Genomic DNA, 24301 nt, shown 5'->3' on the forward strand with positions numbered 1-24301 from the left:
AACATACTGTGTTAGAAACAATCCAGCAATAAATCAAAATTGCATCACAGTTAGTTATTCAGAAATTTTGCATATTATTGTCAAAAAATGAACAATAATTTTCGTTAACTTAAAAAATTTAAATTTTCGAGAAGGGGTAACCATCGTATAGAAACGCCTAGTTTAGGCGAAACAAATACTCGTTTCCCATTGTTAATTAACAATTAAAACATTGTTATTTAACCTAATAATATAGCGACGGGGTCGCCTATGTTAAAAATGCAGGGTGCCCCTAAACTTTCTGACAAAACTGTAGATACTAATAACTCTGGGGATGATGAAGAGGCTTCGGCGTGCCCATCGAAGCTACCACGATCCTGCTTGGTAGTAGGTAATATAGATTTAAAATTCGCCCTAATATGGATTTGATCAATCAATCAATCAATCAATCAATCAATCAATCAATCAATCAATCAATCAATCAATCAATCAATCAATCAATCAATCAATCAATCAATCAATCAATCAATCGATCGATCGATCAATCAATCAATCACTACGGATCTGCATTTAGAGCAGTCGCCCAGGTGGGAGATTTCCTATCTGTTGTTTTCTTAGCCTTTTCTTAAATGATTGCAAAGAAATTGGAAACATATTGAACATCTCCCTTTGTATGTTATTCCAATCCCTAACTCCCCTTCCTATAATTGAATATTTGCCCCAATTTGTCCTCTTGAATTCCAACGTTATCTTCATATTGTGATCTTTCCTACATTTAAAGACACCGCTCAAACCTATTCGTCCACCAATGTCATTCCACGCCATCTCTCCACTGATAGCTCGAAACATACCATTTAGTCGAGCAGCTCGTCTCCTTTCTTTCAAGACTTCCCAGCCCAAACTTCGCACCATTTTTGTAACGCTACTCTTTTGTCGGAAATCACACTGAACAAATCGAGCTGCTTTTCTTTGTTTTTTGTTTTTGTTTTTTGTTTTTTCAGTTCTTGAATCAAGTAATCCTGGTGAGGGTCCCATACACTGGAACTATACTCTAGTTGGGGTCTTACCAGAGACCTATATGTACTCTCTCTTACATCCTTACTACAACCCCTAATTACCCTCATAACCATGTGCAGAGATCTGTACCCTTTATTTACAATCCCATTTGTGTGATTACCGCAATAAAGATCTTTCCTTATATTAACACCTAGGTACTTATAATGATCTCCAAAAGGAACTTTCACCCCATCAACGCAGTAATTAAAACTTGAGAGGAATTTTCCTATTTGTGAAACTCACAACCTGACTTATAACCCCGTTTATCATCATACCATTGCCTACTGTCCATCTCACAACATTATCGAGATTATTTTACAGTCGCTCACAATCTTGTAACTTATTTATTACTCTATACACAATAACATCATCCGCAAAAAGCCAAGCCTTATATCAGATTCCACTCCTTTACTCATATAATTTACATATGTATAAGAAAATATAAAGGTCCAATAATACTGCCTTGAGGAATTATCCTCTTAATTATTACAGGGTCAGATAAAGCTTCGCCTACTCTAATTCTCTGATATCTATTTTCTAGAAATGTAGCAACCCATTCAGTCACTCTCTTGTCTAGTCCAATTGCACTCATTTTTACCAGTAGTCTCCCATGAGCTACCCTATCAAATGCCTTAGAAGGTCAATTACGATACAGTCAATTTAACTTCCTGAATCCAAGATATCAAAAGACCTCCTTCCGTAAGTATGTTACTTCTCACATCACAGACTCACTGTACATCGACTTCCTCCTGAAAGTTAGTGAATTTGTTTAGAAATAAGAAATAAAATGTCAGCCCATAAAGATTACTGATTAGATATTTTGTTTCTACAGTAGTTATCACCTCGAAACTCATTCTACGTCAAAACAGTCATGTTCGATTTTTTATTTCGCTAGCAGTTTTTTCTTTTCCCTTTTGTTGCCGAAGGATGAACAGTCGATATACAGTCAACAGTAACAGAATCTATTAGTAACTCATAAACCAAGGTATAGTGACGACAATGATTTCATGTGGTAGCAATAATTACAATATTCAACTAAAAGCACATTTTTAGCGCTAGCCATTATAATAATTATAACTGCAAGGTCACCAAACTGTCATGCAGAAAATAACGATGCTGTCGATTTATCCCATTGTGTATAGTCAAACTTCATTCCGTTCTCACTTCCACATTTAGTCATACACTAGCCTTACAATCAAAGTCTATAAGTTATTAAGACGCCTGATTACCACTCATGGAGATTACATATTGCTGTTGCGCATCCAAAAATCACTATGTGAAATATTTTTGCTTAGATCTTTGGCCGTCGAGTTGCTGTCATCTAAGCTTCAATACTGTGCGAATATGGTCAAGGAATTATCGCTCTTCGTAATACTGTATATGTGCTGCGGGTCAGTATTTCCCCAAACTATTATTATACATCGGTTTTCGTAGGCGCAACGACGATATTTCCGTCGGAGGATGGGAGTGAAGGGGTCATGGAAGACTTAATCATTCACAAAAACTCCATACTGAATGCCAATAGGAATAATAATAATAATAATAATAATAATAATAATAATAATAATAATAATAATAATGGCGTACGGCCTCCGGAGAGGCCTGGTGCAGGTTTCTTCGGGTTGACGGCCTATATGCATGCCCTGCATGTCTGTGATAATGGGGCCTTACCTAAGATGATTTGTAGTGTTGAAGTCGTCATAAACACCCAGCCTCCGAGCCAGACGAATTAACCAATTAAGGTTAAAATCCCCGACCTGGCCAGGAATCAAACCCGGAACCGCTTGAACCAGACGTTACCATTTAGTCATGGAGATGGACACCAACAGGTATAACAACCTGTCATGAAACTGTACGCATATAGTACATATATGTAGGCTTCCTAAATATACCGGAATGTCAAATGACTCGCAAAATGAACGTGAATTTAATTACTAAGATTATCGGCAAATTCGAAATTACTTCTCATCTGTATTATACATAGTACTGTACGTCCTTTTAATTGATATAGATTTTAAGTTGACGCTACGGCGTCAGAGTTTTACCCCGCAGAAATTCTTTAACTCGAGTGAAGCCAGCAGCTCTGCAACCGAGCAGAGGAGGGGTGGCCATGGCGCTACCGTGGCTCTACGCCTCTGCATCAGGAGACGGGAAAGGGCTGGTCCTCACCGTCGGCTGTCCTAAGAATGGTTTTCCAATCTCCTGCACTTAGGCGAGACAGTTCCTCGTATAGGCCAAGGCCGACAAACCCCTCACCTTCTCCGAGCATCTCCTTCACCGTAAAAATCTCAGGGAAGGATGAAAACATTTTAGAAGTAGTAGTTTTAAGATGTTACCATAATAGCTCAATGCCAATTGGCATTGTTTTTATCCTGAATAGTTCCATTGTTGTCAGTGAGAGTTTTCGTAGCTCCATTATACTATACAATACATTCCTCGTATAGAAAGATAGTCCGGTTGTCTGTAAGGTGATCCCTAGGTACGGAAAGTATTTTACTCTTTCTAATTCCTCTCCATGTATGGTTATCACGTCTTCCGCTGTCAATCGTCCTCCCTTTCTGCAGATCATCATCACAGTTTTGTTTCTGTTGATTTTTAAGTCGTTATCTTGGACCCAGACTTCTAGCCGTTCGATTGCTGTTTGTAGATTTTTTCTCTTACTTGATCCTAGGACCATTTTCTTTTAAATTTATAAGATGGTGAGATGTACAGGTACACTTACCAAAGACCGGGCGAGTTGGCCGTGCGGTTAGAGCCGCGCAGCTGTGAGCTTACATCCGGGAGATAGTGGGTTCAAACCCCACTGTCGGTAGTCCTGAAGATGGTGTTCTGTAGTTTCCCCATTTGCTCGCCAAGCAAATGCTGGGATTGTACCTTAATTAAGGTCACGGCCGCCTCCTTCCCATTCCTAGGCCTTTCCTGCCCCATCGTCGCCATAAGACCTATCTGTATCGCTGCGACGTAAAGCAAATACAAAAAAAAAACAAAAAAAAAAAAAAAAAGAACACTCACCAGACAAAAATTGTCCGGCACACTCTCAAAATGCGAGGGTATTAGTAAACTATGGATAGCCGGTGGCTGAATCCTACCACATGCACAATTTGTTCATCCCATTTCAAACAAGAGGATTTTTAAAGAAAGTCATCTTCTGTGCGGTGAGTGTACATGTTCCACGAGAAAGATTGTCAACGAGCGTTCATGCATGGAAGCGAGGCGAGGGAGTGAAATATAACCTACACTTAACTCAAGGACTGCAAGTTATTTGGCAGCTGGCACGTTGCCAGCATGTTTCATTGCGTTCAAGAAGAAATCGTGAAGTTCAGGCAACTTAGGATTGGCACACCAGTAACAAAAATTCAGGAAATATTGCGCCTACATATGTCTTTCCATAACTCCCGTTGCTGAAAAAAACATAACTAACGACAATATTTGAGGATAGCGCATTAAAAAAAGCATTAAACTGGATTTATTTTGTACAGTTTAGTTTATATTTGCATTGTTCTTTTGGACCCCCCCCCCCCCAATCCCCCATGGCGCTGCAGCCCTGATGGGCCTTGGTAGCGTCTTTCGATCCTATCAATTCTGAACTTTTTTGCTAGGGTCTTTACGTCGCACCGACACAGATAGGTCTTATGGCGACGATGAGAGAGGGAAGGCTTAGGAGTTGGAAAGAAGCGGCCGTGGCCTTAATTAAGGTACAGCCCCAGCATTTGCCTGATGTGAAAATGGGAAACCACGGAAAACCATTTTCAGGGCTGCCGATAGTGGGATTCGAACCTACTATCTCCCGGATGCAAGCTCACAGCCGCGCGCCTCTACGCGCACGGCCAACTCGCCCGGTCAATTCTGAACTAAGCATACAGGAAGGAGGACTCGGACTTCTTGCGACTTTAGAAACAGGTCACAGATTCTGTGCTCTGAGATCATTCTGCACTGCTCTTTGCCGGAGAGAGTTAATAAACACATTTTTGATTGAATTTGGAAGTTACTTAAATTATTTTTCTTCTCAATGTACCGACCAGATACCGCAGTTTGAAGTAGTTCTGTCGATGAAATATTGAATCAAATCTCCAAATCTCCAACATTTTAAGCCAGTCAATCCTAATTGTTCCCTTGTGTTAGCTAGTTTCTGTTTAAGTATGAATTGAAGAGTTCAAACCTCTCAAAATGTCTCATGTGCCCCAGATAGTTAAATTTTATTTTCTTTAACTGTTTTAATAATTTTTACATTTTTCCTCAGTCTCCGTAATACTTCATGATTTATTGTGTGGACTGTTCAGGAAATTATTAATATGCATCTGTAGACTCACATCTCAAACGCTTCACATTTTTTATAGTGGTTGCAGTCAATGTTCATGCTTCTACACCGTATAGAAATTAAAAAAAAAAAATCGAAATTATTATGCGCAAGGAGAAGAGCTTTAATTTTCCCCTCCCAACAATTGTAACATTTCAGGATGTTGGCAGGAAATTAAAAATTTGGGTGGGTCAAGCCCGCTTTTTCAGGACGTATGGCAACCCTACTTGGGGGATGATTTTATAAGAATCCGACTGGGTTCCTCTGAATGTGAGAATTATGGAGTATTTCTCCCTCCCATGAACGACAATCCTCGACTCGTAATGAAAGTAGTTTGATGGATGACAGTAACTGCCCATTTCAGTCGCTCAGGAGGTAGAGCCCTAGCCTTCTGATTCAAGTTGACGGATTCGATCCAGACTCAGTCATGTATTACTGTAACTTACTTGAAGGTACTGTTTCATAAAACACATTTCACCAATATTATTAATAAAAACCAATACTATTAATTAATAATATTAGTATTATGTTTCATATGCCCGCCTGGTGGCCGTGATCGTTAAGGCGCTGAAGCCTAAACGGTCTGACATCGTGGTTAGCCTGTTCGTGTCCCGTTGGGCGAAAAAATATTCACCATCAGAATGTTGGCGGTTAGGGGAGGTGGTGGTATACGATTTCTAGTCACTAGGTTGCGTGCCAAAAGCTTGGATTAGATTCCAAACCTCTCCGCAGTGCTCATATGGAGTGAGGGCATATGACGCTGTTGATGGTGATTCGTCCGTCGGATGGGAACGTTAAGTCTTGAGCAGACCCGATGGTGTTATTCGACAGGAATAGGCTACGTGCCGGCACCGGGTTTCGCTCTCTCCCTGCTGTCATATACCACGTCATTCATTTCATCTCATTAGCTCCTCTTATGAGGTTGACGTCAGGAAGGGCATCCAGTCATAAAAACCCGCCACGAGAGATTCATCTCACATCGTACCCGACCCCGTTGAGAAACGGGACAAGGGTTGGACAAACAGTATTATGTTTCATCAAGTTTTTAGCTAATAATATTAGTAATTAGTTTTTTTTTTTGCTATGGGCTTTACGTCGTACCGACACAGATAGGTCTTATGGCGACGATGGGATAGGAAAGTCCTAGGAGTTGGAAGGAAGCGGCCGTGGCCTTAATTAAGGTACAGCCCCAGCATTTGCCTGGTGTGAAAATGGGAAACCACGGAAAACCATTTTCAGGGCTGCCGATAGTGGGATTCGAACCTACTATCTCCCGGATGCAAGCTCACAGCCGCGCGGCCAACTCGCCCGGTAGTAATTAGTTTAAGAGTCAAAATTATTAGTAGATGTTCCTAATAATCTTAGTACAGTGTTTCATAGACAACATGACTAATAACAGTAACTCATATTATCGGGGTTATTTCTATTAGTGTGTGTTGACTCATAATCCATATTATTAGCGAAACCAAAGTGAGTGGTATTTTATTTTGGCATAAAATTATGAAGATCAGTGAAATGGTTGACTGTGATTCAAATAGTGATGAGGAGACAGTGCATATTCGCCGTCCAAGAACTTTTAGGCCATGAACAGCCTATACTGGTATGGAACAAACGTATGAATACAACGAGAGATTAATAATAATGTTATTTGCTTTACGTCTCACTAACTACTTTTTAAGGTCTTCGGAGACGCCGAGGTGCCGGAATTTAGTCCCACAGGAGTTCTTTTTACGTGCCAGTAAATCTACCGACACGGGGCTGTCGTATTTGAGTACCTTCAAATACCACCGGACTGAGCCAGGATCGAACCTGCCAAGTTGGGGTTAGAAGGCCAGCACCTTAACCGTCTGAGCCACTCAGCCCGGCCAACGAGAGATTTAGGTTAGATTACAGAACATATGAATATGTGCTTGTAACTTGTCGAGATGTCTGGAGAGCTACATGGATCCTGAAATGAAGAACAATCATTTGGAGGAAGAGGATATTTAGGACAGTGAGGAAGTTCAGTTCCAGGCTCAATAGAATCTGCAATTCCTTTACGACCACTTCGCCTGAAGGGACTTTGTGATGACGGAATAAAAAATAAATAAAAGGCTAATGGTATGGCCACCGAAAAGGCATTACCAGTACGTGTTTATATTTCCTTACCCGTTCGTTGTATTTTAAACTGCAGATTTTTTTTTCGAGTTCAAACTGAAAGGTCACCTTAATTATCTTTTTAGAAAAGGTAAGCTTTACTACAGCTGACACAAGCTAAAATCTTCTACGTGGATATTCCGTCTCGTTGTCTAAACCACTCAACCCGGCTATACATTGTTGTAATCATAATTACTGTAATTAAATGTATTTGTTTTGCGTCCCACTAAGTATTTAAACGGTTTTCGGGCATGGTGAGAAGCCAAAATTTTGTTCCGCAGGAATTCTTTTACATGCCGGTAAACCTACCGTCAGGGGCCTGTTTCATCAAACTAACTAATAATATCACCTAATAATATTAGAACTCATGTCCGGCTCCATGGCTAAATGGTGAGCGTACTGACCTTTGGTCACAGGGGTCCCGGGTTCGATTCCCGGCAGGGCCTGGAATTTTAACCATCATTGGTCAATTTCGCTGGCACGGGGGCTGGTTGTATGTGTCGTCTTCATCATCATATCATTCTCATCACGACGCGCAGGTCACCTACGGGAGTCAATTCAAAAGACCTGCATCTGGCGAGCCGAACTTGTCCTCGGACACTCCCAGCACTAAAAGCCATACGCCATTTCATTTTCATTTCATTAGAACTCATAAAACTTATCATTAATTAATCAAATTCTGTTTCATAAAGATTTATACATGACTAATAAAAATACTTCACTTATAATATTAGTTCATTAGTCACCTGATACAATTGGAGGTTAGAATCGATTTGTTGCATGTTCTTAGTTAGTGTTTGTTCCCTGGAGTAGACTAGTGATTGGCTGCAAACGGCTAAAGAAATATAATATCTGAAGAAAAGAAAGCTCCAACTTGAAGTTCTTAAACTGTAGCTCGAGGTGTTCGAAAATCGGATATCTTCGATGAGATCGAACCCACGAACTTGCTTTCATCTACAGTTTGATACACGAGGCATTTATCAATCATAAAGTCCGGCTCCATGGCTAATGGTTAGCGTGCTCGACTTTGGGCACAAGGGTCCCTGATTCGATTCCCGGCAGGGTCGGGAATTTTAACCATCATTGGTTAATTTCACCGGCACGGGGGCTGGATGTGTCATCTTCATCATCATTTCATCACCATAATCATCATCATCACGACGTACGGGCGTTAAATCAAAGTACCTGCATCTGATGAACCGAACATGTCCTCGGGACACTCCCGGCACTAAAAGCCAACGCCATTTCATCAATCATAAATACATTACTAAACGAATTCATTTTCCAAATAAGTCATGAAAATACAATCGCCATAAAACTAAATAGCCGCTAAAAGAGAATCTATCTGTGAATTCGATTCACTATTCTCTCCTTTGAGCTGATTTCCTTTATGTATTTTATTTTTGGCTCAACCTTGGGTATTCTTTTACGCGGCGGTAAATATACGTGATGAGACTGGTGTAGCCTATTGATCAGCTTTAAATACAGTAATACCGGACTACGCCTTGATCGAATCGTCAACTTGAGCTCAGAATATCTTCGGCTAGCCTATTTATCGGATAGATAAGCTACTACTTCAGCAGTGACAAGGTTGTCCGTGGCCGATACATATTTTTTATTAGTAGTCCTTTTGTTAGCGAACTCATACATATGAGAAGAAAACTCTCTATACTGTATACATCAGTTTAAACCGACTCTTTCTTTTTTTCTTTTTAATGATGTTTGTTCGTGGCGTTGACAGATCTTCTCTACAGATCTTCTACCACTACTTGCACCATTTTAGAGGAACCTGCGTGTAAGTGTAATTGCGGATGTGTAAAGTGTTGAATGTGAGGGAAGGAACGTTAAGGAAGACACAAACACCCAGTCCCCAGGCCAGGGATATTAATCAATTACAATTAAAAATTCCTGACTCGGCCATGAATCGAACCCGGGTGACAAGCGGATGCGTTGCTCCCTACACCCTACACCGCGGGGCCGGACTAAACTGACTCTAGTTATGCTCAAACTTATGAATTATTGCTTTCTTTTTAGACCATTCTCGTTTTTAATGTCCACATCTGTCTATAACTACAATGAACTTATATTATTTATTGCTTAAGATTTCAACACTTCTCCCTGTATAACTAGATAATATTAAAATGTTTTATAAATATATTTTCTAATTCTGTCTCCACGATAGTGAGTGGGGCCGCACAACTCAGATATCCGAAGTTCAAATCACTACTCCGACAGCAATAATTTTGAATGTAATATTCCTCCATTCACTTTATAAAAAATGCTGGAACTGTACCAATTACGAATGTGTACTGTACAATTGGCTTTACGTCGCACCGAGACAGATAGGTCTTCTGGCGACGATGGGAGAGGAAAGGCCTAATTACGAATCTAGAGACATCTATACAAAGATCCCATGAATTACAATTTCTCCTATTTTGTTTTATGACGTACTGACACAGACAGGCCTCATGAAGACGATGGAATAGAAAAGGTCTAGGATTGGGAAGGAAGCGACCGTAGCCTTACGATTCAGCCCCAGCATTTACCTGGTGTGTGAATGGGAAACCACAGAAAACCAGGGCTACCGAGAGTGGGATTCAAATCCACTAACACTGAGCTTGATAACTGCAGTCGCTTACGTGCTGCCAGTATCCAGTATTCGGGAAAGAGTAGGTTCGAACCCACTGTCGGCAGCCCTAAAGATTGGCTTTTCGGTGGTTTCCCATTTTTACACCAGGAAAATGCTGGCACTGTACCTTAATCAAGGCCACGGCCGATTCCTTCCCACTCCCAGCCCTTTCCTGTCCCATCGTCGCCATAAGACTTATCTTTGTCGGTGCGACTTAAAGCAACTTGTAAAAATAAAATAAAAAATGCACTAACTCCTGAATGCTAGTTAACAGCTTCGTGACCCAAACCGCGTATCCAAATCTTTCGGTCTATGAATTGCAATTATGTATTTAGGATATACTATATATTAGTACATATTATCAGATAATTTTCACTCTTGGGCATGATTAGTCCGCTGGATTAGTTACTGACATTACACTCAGACGAACGGGATTCGAATCCTAAAAGATCGCGTGTTATTATCACATGATGAGAGAAAGGACATCCGTCATTTGAGCCCGCTACTAAATATAAAAATGAGCCCGGATGGCACAAGCGGCAAGTCTGAGATAAGAGTATCGGGTTATTTCCATGTTCTTAAAATAATGTGTACAGCGCTGACAGACAGAAATTTATTCCTTTCTAATACAAATCATTAACAACGACAACAACGAAAACAACAACAACAACAACGAGAAGGAATATCCATGTAGAAGACTTTAGCTTGTGTCAGCTGTACCAAAGCTTACCTTTTCTAAAAAAAATAATTAAGAGGTCCTCTCAGTTTGAACTAAAAAATATATTTGCATTTTAAAATACGACGAACGCGTAAGCAAATATAAACACGTACTGATAATATATTTTATTGATAACCTGCTTACAAGAATTTCGGAACGGTCAGTAGAGTACGATCACTTGCATCTTCACGCTTTCTCTGTCACCAGACGCCGTCCTTTAAGGAACCATGATTTCACATAATCCATAGGACTAGGGGAAAGTTTTCATTCCTCTCCCCGAAGGGGAGGGGCGGTCCACCTAGAAGGTAACGCCTTCTCTCTGGCCAGGAGATTTGGTGGGTTTAGAGGATTGATGGGGTTTGAGGGCGCATAATCCACAGATTTAAAGAGTCTTATAGGAGGGCTAACCAACTCGATAATCGTAAGATTTGTACCTGCGGTTAAATGGAATGATGCTCTTGTTGGAGTCATGATCAAGTTCATTTGTGAGAAGTTTCGTTCACAATCGTTCGTCGAAATTGGGATGTTGTTGATAGTGTTAAAAAGGGACAGTACAGAGGATGGGCATTTCTTTCCGTAAGGTACTTTCGAAAATCTCTTAAAATTTGTATCTCTTCTTCATCCTCTTCTTAGTCTGTTTACCGGCCAGGGTTGGTTTTTCCCTCGGACTCAGCTCTATCGTCTCAAGGGCAGTGTCCTGGAGCGTAAGACTTTGGGTCGGGGGATACAATTGGGGAGAATGACCAGTAAATCGCCCAGGCGGCCTCACCTGCTATGCTGAACAGGGGCCTTGAGGGGGGATGGGAAAATTGGAAGGAATAGACAAGGAAGAGGGAAAGAAGCGACCATGTTCTTAGGTTAGGTACCATCCCGGCATTTGCCTGGAGGAGAAGTAGGAAACCACGGAAAAACACTTCCAGGATGGCTGAGATGGGAATCGAACCCACCTCCACTCATTTAACCTCCCGAGGCTGAGTGGACACCGTTCCAGCCCTCTTACCACTTTTCAAATTTCGTGGCAAAGCCGGGAATCGAACCCGGGCCTCCGGGGGTGGCAGCTAATCACACTAACTACTACACCACACAGGCGGACATTTGTCTCTCAAAAAGTTTTAAAAGTTTAAACGTTAAACGTGCTGGTAAGTCACATTAGGATGTTCTGGTCAAGTTGCTCTATCCAAAACTCGTGATGTACATTCAGTTCTAAAAATCCTTTACAAGTTCTGCAGTCAAGATTTTAATTTTTTACCACCAGCAACTCATATTTATTGTAAAATTGCAGTTTTTTCTACAAATTACCAGTTAGTTAACAATCATGGTCAGAAGCGATTAAAGATGTGAAAGCAGACTTATGGGTCAGTAGTTCTCTACATTTTCTTTATCGCTCTTCGTAAAGAACAGTATCACTTTGATATTTTTCCTTCTTGTTGCTTCTAGCAAAGTTTTTCCTCCTAGTATCAGCATTTCATTTGTTATCTTATCTTCACCAACAGCTATTTTGCATTCTCAATCTCAGCGATAGTTACGTATGAAATTACATTGTCATTATGATGATGATGTTGATTATTATTATTATTATTATTATTATTATTGGCTTGTGGTTTAACATCTCATTAATATGCAGAAGGCTTTCGGTGACAAGGATGGGAAAGGGTTAAATTTGGGCAGGTAGCGGCCGTGGCGTGAAAATGGGAAACCACGGAAAACTACTTTCAGGGCTGCTGACAGTGGGATTTGAACTACTGCTAAAAGGTTTTCATTCCGTACCCTGAAGGGGTGGGGTGGGCCTCTTAGAGCGTTATGCCCTCTCTCTCTCTCTCTCTCTCTCTCAGGCCAAGGAGAATGAAGCGATGATTTGAGGTGCGGAGAAGGTGAAGGGATGACGGCCATGGTCTATAAAAGGACCTATCCCAGCATTTGTCTTAGTGCAGGAGATGGAAAACAACGGAAAACCATTCTCAAAACAGCCGACGGTGGGTACTATCCCATCCACCTCCCGAATGCAGAGCTGTAAGGCCAGTAAAACTAGCCTTTGTGGAGCCGAAGTACACTCTGCTCAGTCGGGATTTGAAGCCACCATCTCCCGAATGCTAGCTTACAGTCACATGACCCGAACTACGTTATTATTATTATTATTATTATTATTATTATTATTATTATTATTATTATTATTATTATCAGAGAAGTTTCGAATACACCGTTAACAAAAAGTGATTATAAAATACCTACGTCTACCGATATCGATTCTTGCCTCATAAGTAGGATGTCTACAATTTTCCAGCGATGGAATCATGGCTATATTTGGCTGATAAATAATACACTTAAAACGATTTAGGTCGACATCAGGTGGCTGATATAAGAGTTATATTACGCAATTAACCTAGCAGCCAGTAACTTATGTCTAAAAAACTGCTCATTTAGCGTTCGACGGGTTTCAGAAAGCCAATGTAATTCTACTCGTACTTTATATTATTGATTAGTGAAACTCCATTAGCTGAAGAGATCCTAAGTAAATTTTAATAATATTTTCTAACTGTTAAATTCTTCCTACACATGTTACCAGAACTACAAATAGCGTGAAACTCGCCAGTTAATACGTTCTTAAGGCCGTTAAAATTGACATTATTTTCCTTTATAGTGGATATATATTTTAATTTATTTTAATCATATGAGAAATCTTCATATTTTGTCTTTATGTGAATGCCTTCGCTTTTGTCATCCTCGTGGGAGAACGCAGATAATTGGGTGAATTTCTGATAAATAAATTAATCAATACAACACCAGGCAGCACTAGTATATAACCGTAAAGCACGTTCTTATAGTTGACTAAGTGCTCACTAGATAGAAGCACGGAGCGCTGAGCCATAACTGTATCGATATACAGAACTCGAATACAGCAGTCGTTCTTGGCCACACATAAACATAATATTAACAGACACGGTATTATCCTAGAGCCTACGTGGCTCAGGCGGCAGCGCGCCGGCCTCTCACCACTGGGTTCCGTGGTTCAAAAAATCCCGATCTCACCATGTGAGATTTGTGCTGGACAAAGCGAAGGCGGGACAGGTTTTTCTGCGGGTAATCCGGTTTTCCCTGTCATATTTCATTCCAGCAACACTCCCCAATATAATTTCATTTCATTTCATTTCATCTGTCCTCCATCAATCATTGCCCCAGAGGAGTGTGACAGGCTTCGGCAGCCGGCACAATTCCTATCCTCCGCTAGATGGAGGCCTCATTCGTTCCATTCCTGACCCAGTCGAATGACTGGAAACAGGCTGTGGATTTTCATTCACAGATATTCGATGTACATTTGCACTCAACCACATTAAAATTGACCGTCGCAGAAGATGACTTTCTTTCAAAATTCTCTTGTTTGAAACATATTGTGCAGGTGCTAAGATGCCGACCCCGCGGTGTAGGGGTAGCATGCTTGCCTCTTACCTGGAGGCCCGGGTTCGATTCCCGGCCAGGTCAGGGATTTTTACCTGGGCCTGAGGGCTGGTTCGAGGTCCACTCAGCCATCCTACGTGATTACAATTGAGGAGCTATCTGACGGTGAGATGGCGGCCCCAGTCTAGAGAGCCAAGAATAACGGCCGTGAGAACTCGTCGTGCTGACCACACGACACCTCGCAGTCTGTAGTCCTTGGGGCTGAGCAGCGGTCGCTTGGTAGGCCAAGGCCTTTCGAGGCTGTTGCGCCATGGTGGAAGGGTGGGGGTTGCAGGTGGTAAGATTCCGAGTATCACCTGCCCGGCCACCAGCTATCCACATTTTACGAATATCCTGGCGTTTCTTTCCCCTCTTATCACACCCATTTAATCAAGGTAAGTGCACACAATATACAGTTCTTTACTACATAAACAATCTCCACAAATTCCAACGTAAACACCTAGTAGCTACAACTTGACTCACAGTTCTGAAGATGGTTTACCGTTTTCACACCAATCGAATGTTGGGGCTGTTCCCTAATTAAGGCCACGGTCACTTTCTTTCTCGTCCTAGCCCTGTCCCACCCCATTGTTGCCATTAGACCTATCTGAATGGAAAATTCTAAATTAGATATTTTTCATCAATAGAGCATGTCAAAAATGTTAAAACATATCGGATGTAAGGGTTTTCAGGCGTTTGCTCTATTAACCAGCATCTAGTGTCTAGTGTCAGGCCTAAGACGAAACGCTGGTTAATAGAGCAAACGCCTGAAAACCATTACATCCGATATGTTTTGACATTTGAGACCTATCTGAATCGGTTCGACGTAAAGCAACTATAAAAAGAAAGATCGGTTGGGACTGAGTCGCGGTCACGGCTGCAAGTTTTGACAAAGTTTACGTACTACATGATAGGTATTGTGAAAATAAAATATCTTGTCAACCTGGGTTTGAAATTTCCTTTTTGCTGATATGTTGTGTCTTAATTTTAAACAAATATACACATCTTCAAGACCATGAGTTCCAAATCATATTCCGCCCAGGGACGTTCCGATAAACTAAAATATCGATACTGAATATTGATATCGTACTTAATGGAAGTATCGATATGCCGATATTATCAAAACAAAATATTTTTATTTCTCTATATCAAATTATATTTTTCAAAAATACAAGGATTCGAAATTACATTGAATTGTGTTAAATTTGGGATCACAAAGTTCCAAGAGAAGCAAAATAATTAAGAGGATCAAATATAACGATCAAAATAGGGCCTATTGTGTGTAAAATCATGATCAAAGGTTTGTTGTACTTTCACTGAACTTGGCGTGTTTAGAACATTGGTTGCACACTGTGATACTGCACTATTTCTGTTGAGTACATCCACACTGTACTAGTCGGAGGAGCCATTTTCACTTTCACGAGAAAACACAAACACAGAAATATTTATGCGATGTAAAATAAAGATTTACCCGCAGAGTAAAAATGTCTACAACATGCAACAAGCCAACAGCGGCTAAACTCATGCAAGACACACATACAACACAGATAACCGAAGAGACAGTGAATAATATAAGGACATAGTCTTTGTGATCGGTCACCACCCTTTCTCTGCAATAAAATACTTTGTGCGTTTCTTTTACGGCCGGTAATAATTATTCACGAAGTTTGATCTTAATTATAATTGGGTACACATTGTTCAATTAATACCAATATTCCTTAATTTTTCCTAACGATCTTTTCGATATCGGTAACATCATCTCACAGTAACGTTACCACCAAAGTATGGAAACAAAATATCGATACTCAAATATCGAATATGGATTTGAATAGAATAAGACCAACTACTAGTTCATCTTGGATAGAAAAGTACTGACAACATCGCAACATCCCAATTTTCACCACTGGCGAAATAGATGCACTCGGATGGGGCTCCAGCAGTAAGAATTTCACCTCACAATCTTCAGCCATCTCATCTTTGAGATGCTCCCGAGGAGCATTTTGACGCTCGATATTGGTGATTTTGGTCTTTTTATTTGCAATTCTTAAACGCTACTCTGTGCTCTACAATGCGTTTTCGATCATTCTGAAGCCATTTAATGTCCAAATGTCGCGGTATTTTGCGAAAGAGAACGTTTTCTCGCTTCTCCGCACCACGTGGTTCACTATTTGATTCTGTTTTGACGTATACTTGTACGACTTACTCAGATGAATCAAATGTCACCTCACACAATGTGCTCCCATGCCGGAGTTCAAAGTTATACTAAATTGTTAGAAACGCAACACGGCGAATTTTGTGCCTTAAAATGGCGGTGCTAATGCATCACCCATCGACTTCACACTGAGGTTAGACTCATGTTGCTAGGTACATATATCTTTACAATGAAATATTAAGCATAATCATTGCACATGTTATCTATTTTTATTTACAAACTGTTACATTTTTTAACACTCATCAGTTCCGAAACTATAGACGTATTTTACATCAGGAAGAAAGAAGAAGGCTAACTTTTTCATGTGCTGTTAACTATCTATCAATCTATCTACACAGGTTTTTATTCTGTCCCTGAAGGGGACAGTGGGCCTCCTAGACGGTAACGCCGTTGCTCAGGCCAGGGAGATTTAACACAGTGAAAATGTTCGAAGAAGGTGAGGGAATTGGCGGCCGTGTTCTATACTAGGAACTGTCCTGGTATCCTCAGTGCGGGAGAATGGAAAACAATGGAAAACCATTCTCAGGACAGCCAACGGCGGAGACCTTGTGGGGGATGGGAAGACTGAAAGGGATAGACAAGGAAGAGGGAAGGAAGCAGCCGTGGCCTTAGGTTAGGTACCATCCCGGCATTTGCCTGAAAAGGAAATGGGAAATCATGTAAAACCACTTCGCAGATAGCTGGGGTGGGAATCGAACACCCTATACTCAGTTGACTTCCCGAGGCTGAGTGGACCCCATTCTATTCCTTAAACCACTTTTCAAATTTGTAGCAGAGCTTGGAATCGAAGCCAGGCCTTTGAGGGTGGCAGCTAATCACACTAACCACTACACCACAGATGCGGACTTACTGGTAATTTACCTTTTGAAATAAAATTGTTATCGTTACATTGTAGTAATCGATATTCATCACATCGAGAGTTCAGCAACTTTGGAGCCCAGCACTAGCAATGCGTCACACCATGGGTATAAAGCCAAGAATACGTCACACACTCATTCATTTAATCACACCTTGTTTTACGGTTGAGAGTTTGATGATTGTGAACTACGACTTCCTAGATTTGCACGGGGTCGATAATTGAAAGCCGAAGAAGCATGTGACTGTGAAACAGTTAAATAATTTCCACTTTCCTATTTGAATTCAATATCTTGAGTTACTTGGCCCTCAAAATAATGAGAACATGGGAGTGAAATGGAAACTTTGTTAGGGAACAATCTTTTTGAAAGTTTCAAGGTACCATGCTTAGTCATACTTAGTGATGATAGCCATTTAGTATGTCTATGCTAAAAAAAGTACCACACAAAATGTAATACCCTTCTCCTCAAAATCTTTGGTATGATTCCAGACCCATGTGAAAAGAAAAGTCAGCAATTTCCTAAAGACTGGCATTCTGTAAAGTAACTGTAATAGTAAGATTACTGATTACTTGTTGAAAAATTAATTGGTCATTGGTAAGCGAGTAAAATTTTTGTCACATAACTGTAATTCAGCCCAGTTACTTTTATTTTGTACTTTTTCCATCACTGGTTATAACTCTTTTTTTTTCTTTTCTTTTCAGAATGGGACAAGATGGGTGTTGTGAAGGCGTGAGACACGCAGCCTCTACATCTATGTTGCAGTTCCAAGTCACCCCTTAATTTATACATTGCGTAATAAAGAAGAATAGGTAGCGGAGGAATACGATTGTTCCACATTGCGATTAATAGTCGCAGCACTCAGCTACTTTCCATGACATTCATCATGCTCTCACCTGACAAGTATGTGGAGGATCAAATGAAGGTTGTGACAGAAGAAGATTAAGAAACAAGAATCAAGATGTTTCACCATTGTCTTCCATCAAGCAAATACAAGATGTTCCTTTATTTTTCCATTCATTTGTGCATTTTTTTCCATGACTGAGTTTGTAAAATTAAAAGAATAAAATCATTTCTTGGAGAAAATAATTTCTTTCCACTTTAGTTGGTAGCTAGAAATGATCCACTTTTCTGGAACTTCCAATGGCACTTCCTCTCTCAGGCATTTTACTTGGTAAATGGAATGGCAATAATATGGTATTTCTCCCAGGGTATCCAATAATTCTGAAGGGTTTATAATCAATTTCAGGAACTCTGTTCCTCCTTAAATTTCTTCAGTGCTCTGTCAATTTCTGTCTCGAAACTGAGTTTGACAATTCATACGCAACAATAGACTCTTCTATTTTCATAATAATTTACCCTTCTGTCCGATTCGAGGTTGGTCTTCAACAAGCTGAGGAGGTTGATAAAGAAAAGAAAGCTATCTGTGAAAGTACTGTTAATTATTTCAAAGACAGTTATAAGCTCAAATGCGTTCATGTAGTAGGTGTACTGATAGAAGCACGAGGTGCTATACCTTACTTTTTGAGGAATTTTGGAAAAAAAAATCACATTCCATCTTCTGTATGAGACGAGATAGTCACCACAGTCCTAAGGAAGAGTTGTCAAAATCTGAATCACCATCCTAATCCACAACTCTAGGTGTCGTTTGAAATTTTATATCATATTGTTATATTTTAATATTGTAATTATTATTGTAATGTTTATCATTATTGTCATGTGGATATACTGAGTTCTTTGAGCTACTTCCCTTCGGAGACAGTTTTGTAAAAAAAAAAAAAATCATCTACACTTCCATAGCATAACGGTTAGCATGATTGGCTGCCATCCTCGGAGGCCCAATTCAGTTCCCAGTACTGCCAGTGATCCAGTGATTTAGGAATGGCAGGATGGCTGGTATGTAGTTAAAATGGGTTGTGCAGCTCACCTATACTGAGGGTGTGCCTAACAAGATACGCATCACCTCAGGACAAAGACAATAATTTCATTTTTATTGTGTTCCTGACACTCCCATCTATCCAGGCTAAGTAATATGTGATACTAACCTGTCCTTACTTTTAAAATTTGCTGACTACTTAGTGATAACTCTTTCTTCTTAAATTCAACCTTCATAACATATGCCTTAACACTATGTGGTTCTGACTTTGCTCTAATATTGGTGGAAAGCCGGCTGACAAAAAAATTGAAAGATAAAAGAGTTTTAACACAAAATATTAATGATGTTTGAAATAAAAAAGTGACCATAACAGGTAAGAAGAGAATATGCTGCTTAGCGCAACAAGGTTAAAAGCTAGATGAAAATACTGTTACTGTATAACAAAACATTCCTTATTCATGATTCTGCAGACCAATTTCCACATATAATAACTAGAAAAACAGCAATCACTCAGCAAGAGATAACATGTAAAAATACTTAGAATAAATTCTATGAAATAAACAGTACAGATGTTTCATGAAGGGAAGTTGTGTGCATTTAATTTGACGTAAGAACTGGATTATGATCAAAATTATTTGCCTTACCTAAGATATCAAATATAATTTTAATTCTGCTGAATCCAGAATTCTGCTCACCAAAGGAACTCCAATTGAAAACACTAAATAATTAGTGCAGATATACAATACATACAGAGCCTCCATGGCTCAGGCGGTAGCGCACCGGCCTCTTGCCACTGGGTTCTGTGGTTCAAATCCTGGTCACTCTATGTGAGATTTGTGCTGGACAAAGCGGAGGCGGAACAGGTTTTTCTCCGGGTACTCCATTTTTTCCTGTCATCTTTCATTTCAGCAGCACTCTCCAACATCATTTAATTTCATTAATCATTGCCCCAGAGGAGTGCGACAGGCTTCGGCAGCTGGCACAATTCCCATCCTCGCCGCTAGAAGGGGGCTTCATTCAGTCCATTCCTGACCTGGTCAAATGACTGGAAACAGGCTCTGTATTTTCATTTCATGCAGTACCCGGTACATACAGAAAATAGCATGAATATCAAACATTCCATATTGTGGTCATCAATTTGTGACCTTGTATAAGTATTTACATTGAATCAATAACAGTAAATTTCCACCTTTTTGATACTTATAATTTGCTTTAAGCAAATTAATGGATCATTTACAGTAAATGTTTAATTCCGTCTTCAGCAATATTAAAATGCTTAGGTGAAATTACAAAGTATATTTATCTTTGAATATTGAATTTTCACGACCGCATTGTAATCGAAACAGACTTTCAACGTATTAGGTCGTGTTACGTACATGTGGTACGTGTTGATGAGATGTTAAGTACAGAACAAAAATGGCCAGCCGGACACCAGTGGGATCCGAACCCACAACCTCCCGATTTCGCGTTGGTTGCTCTACCAATTGAGCTGTGGTGGCCTAGGTCATCTTTGTTCTGTTTGAAAGGATCTGGGCTACAGGTCTGGCACTGCTGCTAGCACACTGTAGAGTGCGTTTAAGTAGCCCGTTGTGGAGCATGTCAATGAATATTGAATTTTCACGACCGCATTGTATCGAAACAGACTTTCAACGTATTAGGTCGTGTTATGTACATGTAGTACGTGTTGAAGAAATGTTAAGTACAGAACAAAAATGGCCAGCCGGACACGTGGGATCCGAACCCACAACCTCCCGATTTCACGTCGGTTGCTCTACCAATTGAGCTATGGTGACCTAGGCCATCTTTGTTCTGTTTGAAAGGATCTGAGCTACAGGTCTGGCACTGCTGCTAGCACACTGTAGAGTGCGTTTAAGTCGCCTGTTGTGGGGCAAGTCAATGAATATTGAATTTTCACGACCGCATTGTAATAGAAACAGACTTTCAACATGTCGGTTGCTCTACCAATTGAGCTATGGTGGCCTAGGTCATCTTTGTTCTGTTTGAAAGGATCTGAGCTACATTTCTTCAACACGTACTACATGTACGTAACACGACCTAATACGTTGAAAGTCTGTTTCGATTATATTTATCTTCTTAAAAACATTGGTATGCTTAATTTCATCTAAGCATTGTAATATAGCTGAAGATGTTCCAAATGGAATGTAACATGTGTTGTAAATTAATTCATTTGCTTAAAGCAAATATAAGTACCATATCAAAAAGGTAGAAATTTACTGTTATTGATTCAATGTAAATAAGATTTGATATGGGAAATGAAGCTGATTTCTTGCAACATTGTATTTATTTATTATATCAGATTTGACATACTGGAGTAGGCCTACCATAGTATGCATGATTATAAATGCAAAATTTTACACTAAAATTAATCAGATTTATTATAATATATCTCAAATTAAATCCAAGTATTAGATCTTCAGTTATATAATATTAATATTTTATAACAGTACTAAAGGAAAAATACAGATAAAATATGATAAAAGATCTCTTAACTTGAAATTCCAAAACATGGAATCTTACTTCAATATTCATAAGACAATGATTTTGCACAAAACATCTTTCCAGCACACAATATATAAGTTCCATATTCACGCAAACATTCATACAGTCCATGCTATATATCCATATATGACATGGCAACATGCCGTAAGAATCTATGGTAGACTTACCAAAAAAAAAAAAAATGCTTGAAGAACATGGGCACCCATATGACAGTTTGTGAGGGGGGGGGGGGGCTAGACCTGGGGGTATGTAGTATTTTTAATATTTTAGAAGATGAATGGCGACTTGTAGTCTACGGTAGAATACCACCCATGGTATCTTCTGCCTGTTGTGGGGGGTGGTACTACCACTTCTACGTACGACCAAATTTTAAATCATTTTCTTGAAAGAAAACCACCTGACTACATTAGATTTTTGCCTTTCCCCCTTGCCCCCGGGCATGGGCGCCCTTGTTGAAGAATACCAATCTGACAACTATTCCATAAATCTCTAAAATCAATGATAATATATTAGGCCATAGTACCGTAAAAATAATTATTATGAAAACAAACAGCAGATATGGTATTTTCATGAACATAGCCTGTGTGTACAACAAAGTAGAAATCCACTTATATCCAAGACGATATAAATTGAATCTGAAATATATACTGCCAGCTTTCCCCTAATGTTGAGAAAGAAGAATGTGGCTGTTGTCATTAATAGGTCTACTACATTAGCGTCCCCTTGAGAACATTGAGGTTTACAAGAAATGGCATATTTTCACCAGGGGAATGTCTCAAAGCTGTAAAGTGGCCAGTTATTGCAATAGCAAAATTGTATGTAACTGACAGACTTGCCCACATCTATAGACTTTCAGTAGGGAAATCTGCCAAATACAGTATTCAGTGTAAACTGTTAAATTTTGGACAGAGATGAATTCATATGGAGATTCAACAGTTTAAAATACATTTAGGGAGCTGTAAAATCTTGCATTGTGTGTGTTGTTGCATGTTTTCATCTTTTTTAAGCACTACAATATAGGACAGGAACAAAATTATTATTAACAGATACATCACAATAATATTGGGAAATATCCTAGTGGCAATGATTATTTACAGTACCATGATAATGAAGTAAACTTAAAACTAGCTTAACCCGCCAGTGCACGGGTCACAAAAAGTTACATGAGTAAACGGGTTGGGTCTCACAGACCCATCATCACATTTCTTTTTTATGGTATGCTAATATATTTTTATTTTCAGTATTCATTCTCTCCTATTCAGATAACATTCTAAACACATTGCTGTCACAAAACTGTTGATGATTAACACTTACTTAACATTTTACAAAGCAATTATCTAACCACTGCAAATTTACACACAATATTTTATTTGATCACAAAATTCAGAACTTATCAAGTCAAACTTTATGAAATCATCATAACCTAATCTTCATGATCCAGAAAGTTCACTGGAACATTCACGTTTCAGCTTTACATTCACTGCACACAAATACGGAGTGTTCAAGACACATTAATTTTCTGCACAAACAGCACAAGTAACAGGTTTTTCTGTCTCTACAGTATGCACTACGTCCTCTTTCATTTTTTGTATTTTCTCGTCCTGCTTCTGCCGTCAACCCAGATATCCTTCTTGCAGTATCCCGAATGCTCTTAGGGAGATATCTTGAGACAGCTGTTTCTCTTATTTGTTCTTCAGTTAGAAGAAATAAGAGTTTCTTCAAAAAATTTATTCTGTTCCTTGCATCTGGAGAGTTATGGTTGTTGGCTCTGAATATTAAATATGCGTTAAAGCCTGCAATATTCAGCAACGCATAGAAGACCACCATTGTCCAACGTCTGGTATTTCGAGCCACGTCGTAGAATGCCGTCCTTTCATCTGCACAGTCTACACCATCCTTAGTTGAATTATAGAATGTGACTATTTGAGGGTTCCTCTTTCCTCTTATACTTTCCTCAGTTTTGTCATCGCTGTGCATCGACGACAGGAAAACAACACTTCTTCCTTTATTTGGAACATAGGGAACCAACGTCATTTCCTCTTGGAAGCCAAATAAACTGCTGTGAAGTTTTCGTTTTGCAGCTACAACAAAGCTTGTGGGCAACTCTCTTATTTTTTCGAAAAGTACCAACCATTGTAATATTACATTTATGCTTCAGTTTTTTGACAATAGGGTACGAGGTAAACCAATTGTCAACTGTCAAATCACGTCCACTTCCGGACACAGGGATGCACATTCTCTCTACAACCACAGTTAATGTCATCATCTGTTAATGGTTCCTCCAATAATGCGGCAACTCGTTCCATATCACGTGGATTGCTGACATCATAACACTCCTTTTTCTTAGACCTACGAAGAAACGAACTCATTAGCCCAGGTCAACCCATTTTCAGTCTCACCTCTGTACTAAAATCCCAAGGAACTAAGGTGAAAGACAGCCAGGCTAGCTAAACCACGGATTTGGACAAGACGGTAAGATATAATCACCCTATAATCTTCTTTGTGTACATGGTTAAAATTGAAAACTAAAATGCTTATGATAAAAAACCTTACACAACTGCACGGGTTGGGTCTCACAGGCCCACAGAGCAC

The 24301-nt window shown here is 39.7% G+C and overlaps 1 protein-coding gene across 2 annotated transcripts in view; it reads left to right on the forward strand.

Annotated features, from left to right (window-relative positions):
- The window catches only part of LOC137496888 (retinaldehyde-binding protein 1-like), a 148293-nt gene extending 130001 nt beyond the window's left edge, over nt 1-18292 (forward strand). Inside the window, exon 8 of one of the 2 annotated variants that reach the window (XM_068228519.1) lies at nt 18018-18291. In XM_068228519.1, the coding sequence (XP_068084620.1) occupies nt 18018-18049 (32 nt within the window). In that variant the 3' untranslated portion in view covers nt 18050-18291. Of the gene's footprint in view, nt 1-18017 lie in introns of both variants that reach the window. The other variant, XM_068228520.1, reaches the window with a different exon arrangement.
- Nucleotides 18293-24301: the final 6009 nt, after the last annotated feature.

The sequence above is a fragment of the Anabrus simplex genome, chromosome 7, assembly GCF_040414725.1.
Source record: "Anabrus simplex isolate iqAnaSimp1 chromosome 7, ASM4041472v1, whole genome shotgun sequence".
Taxonomy (NCBI): Eukaryota; Metazoa; Arthropoda; class Insecta; order Orthoptera; family Tettigoniidae; genus Anabrus; species Anabrus simplex.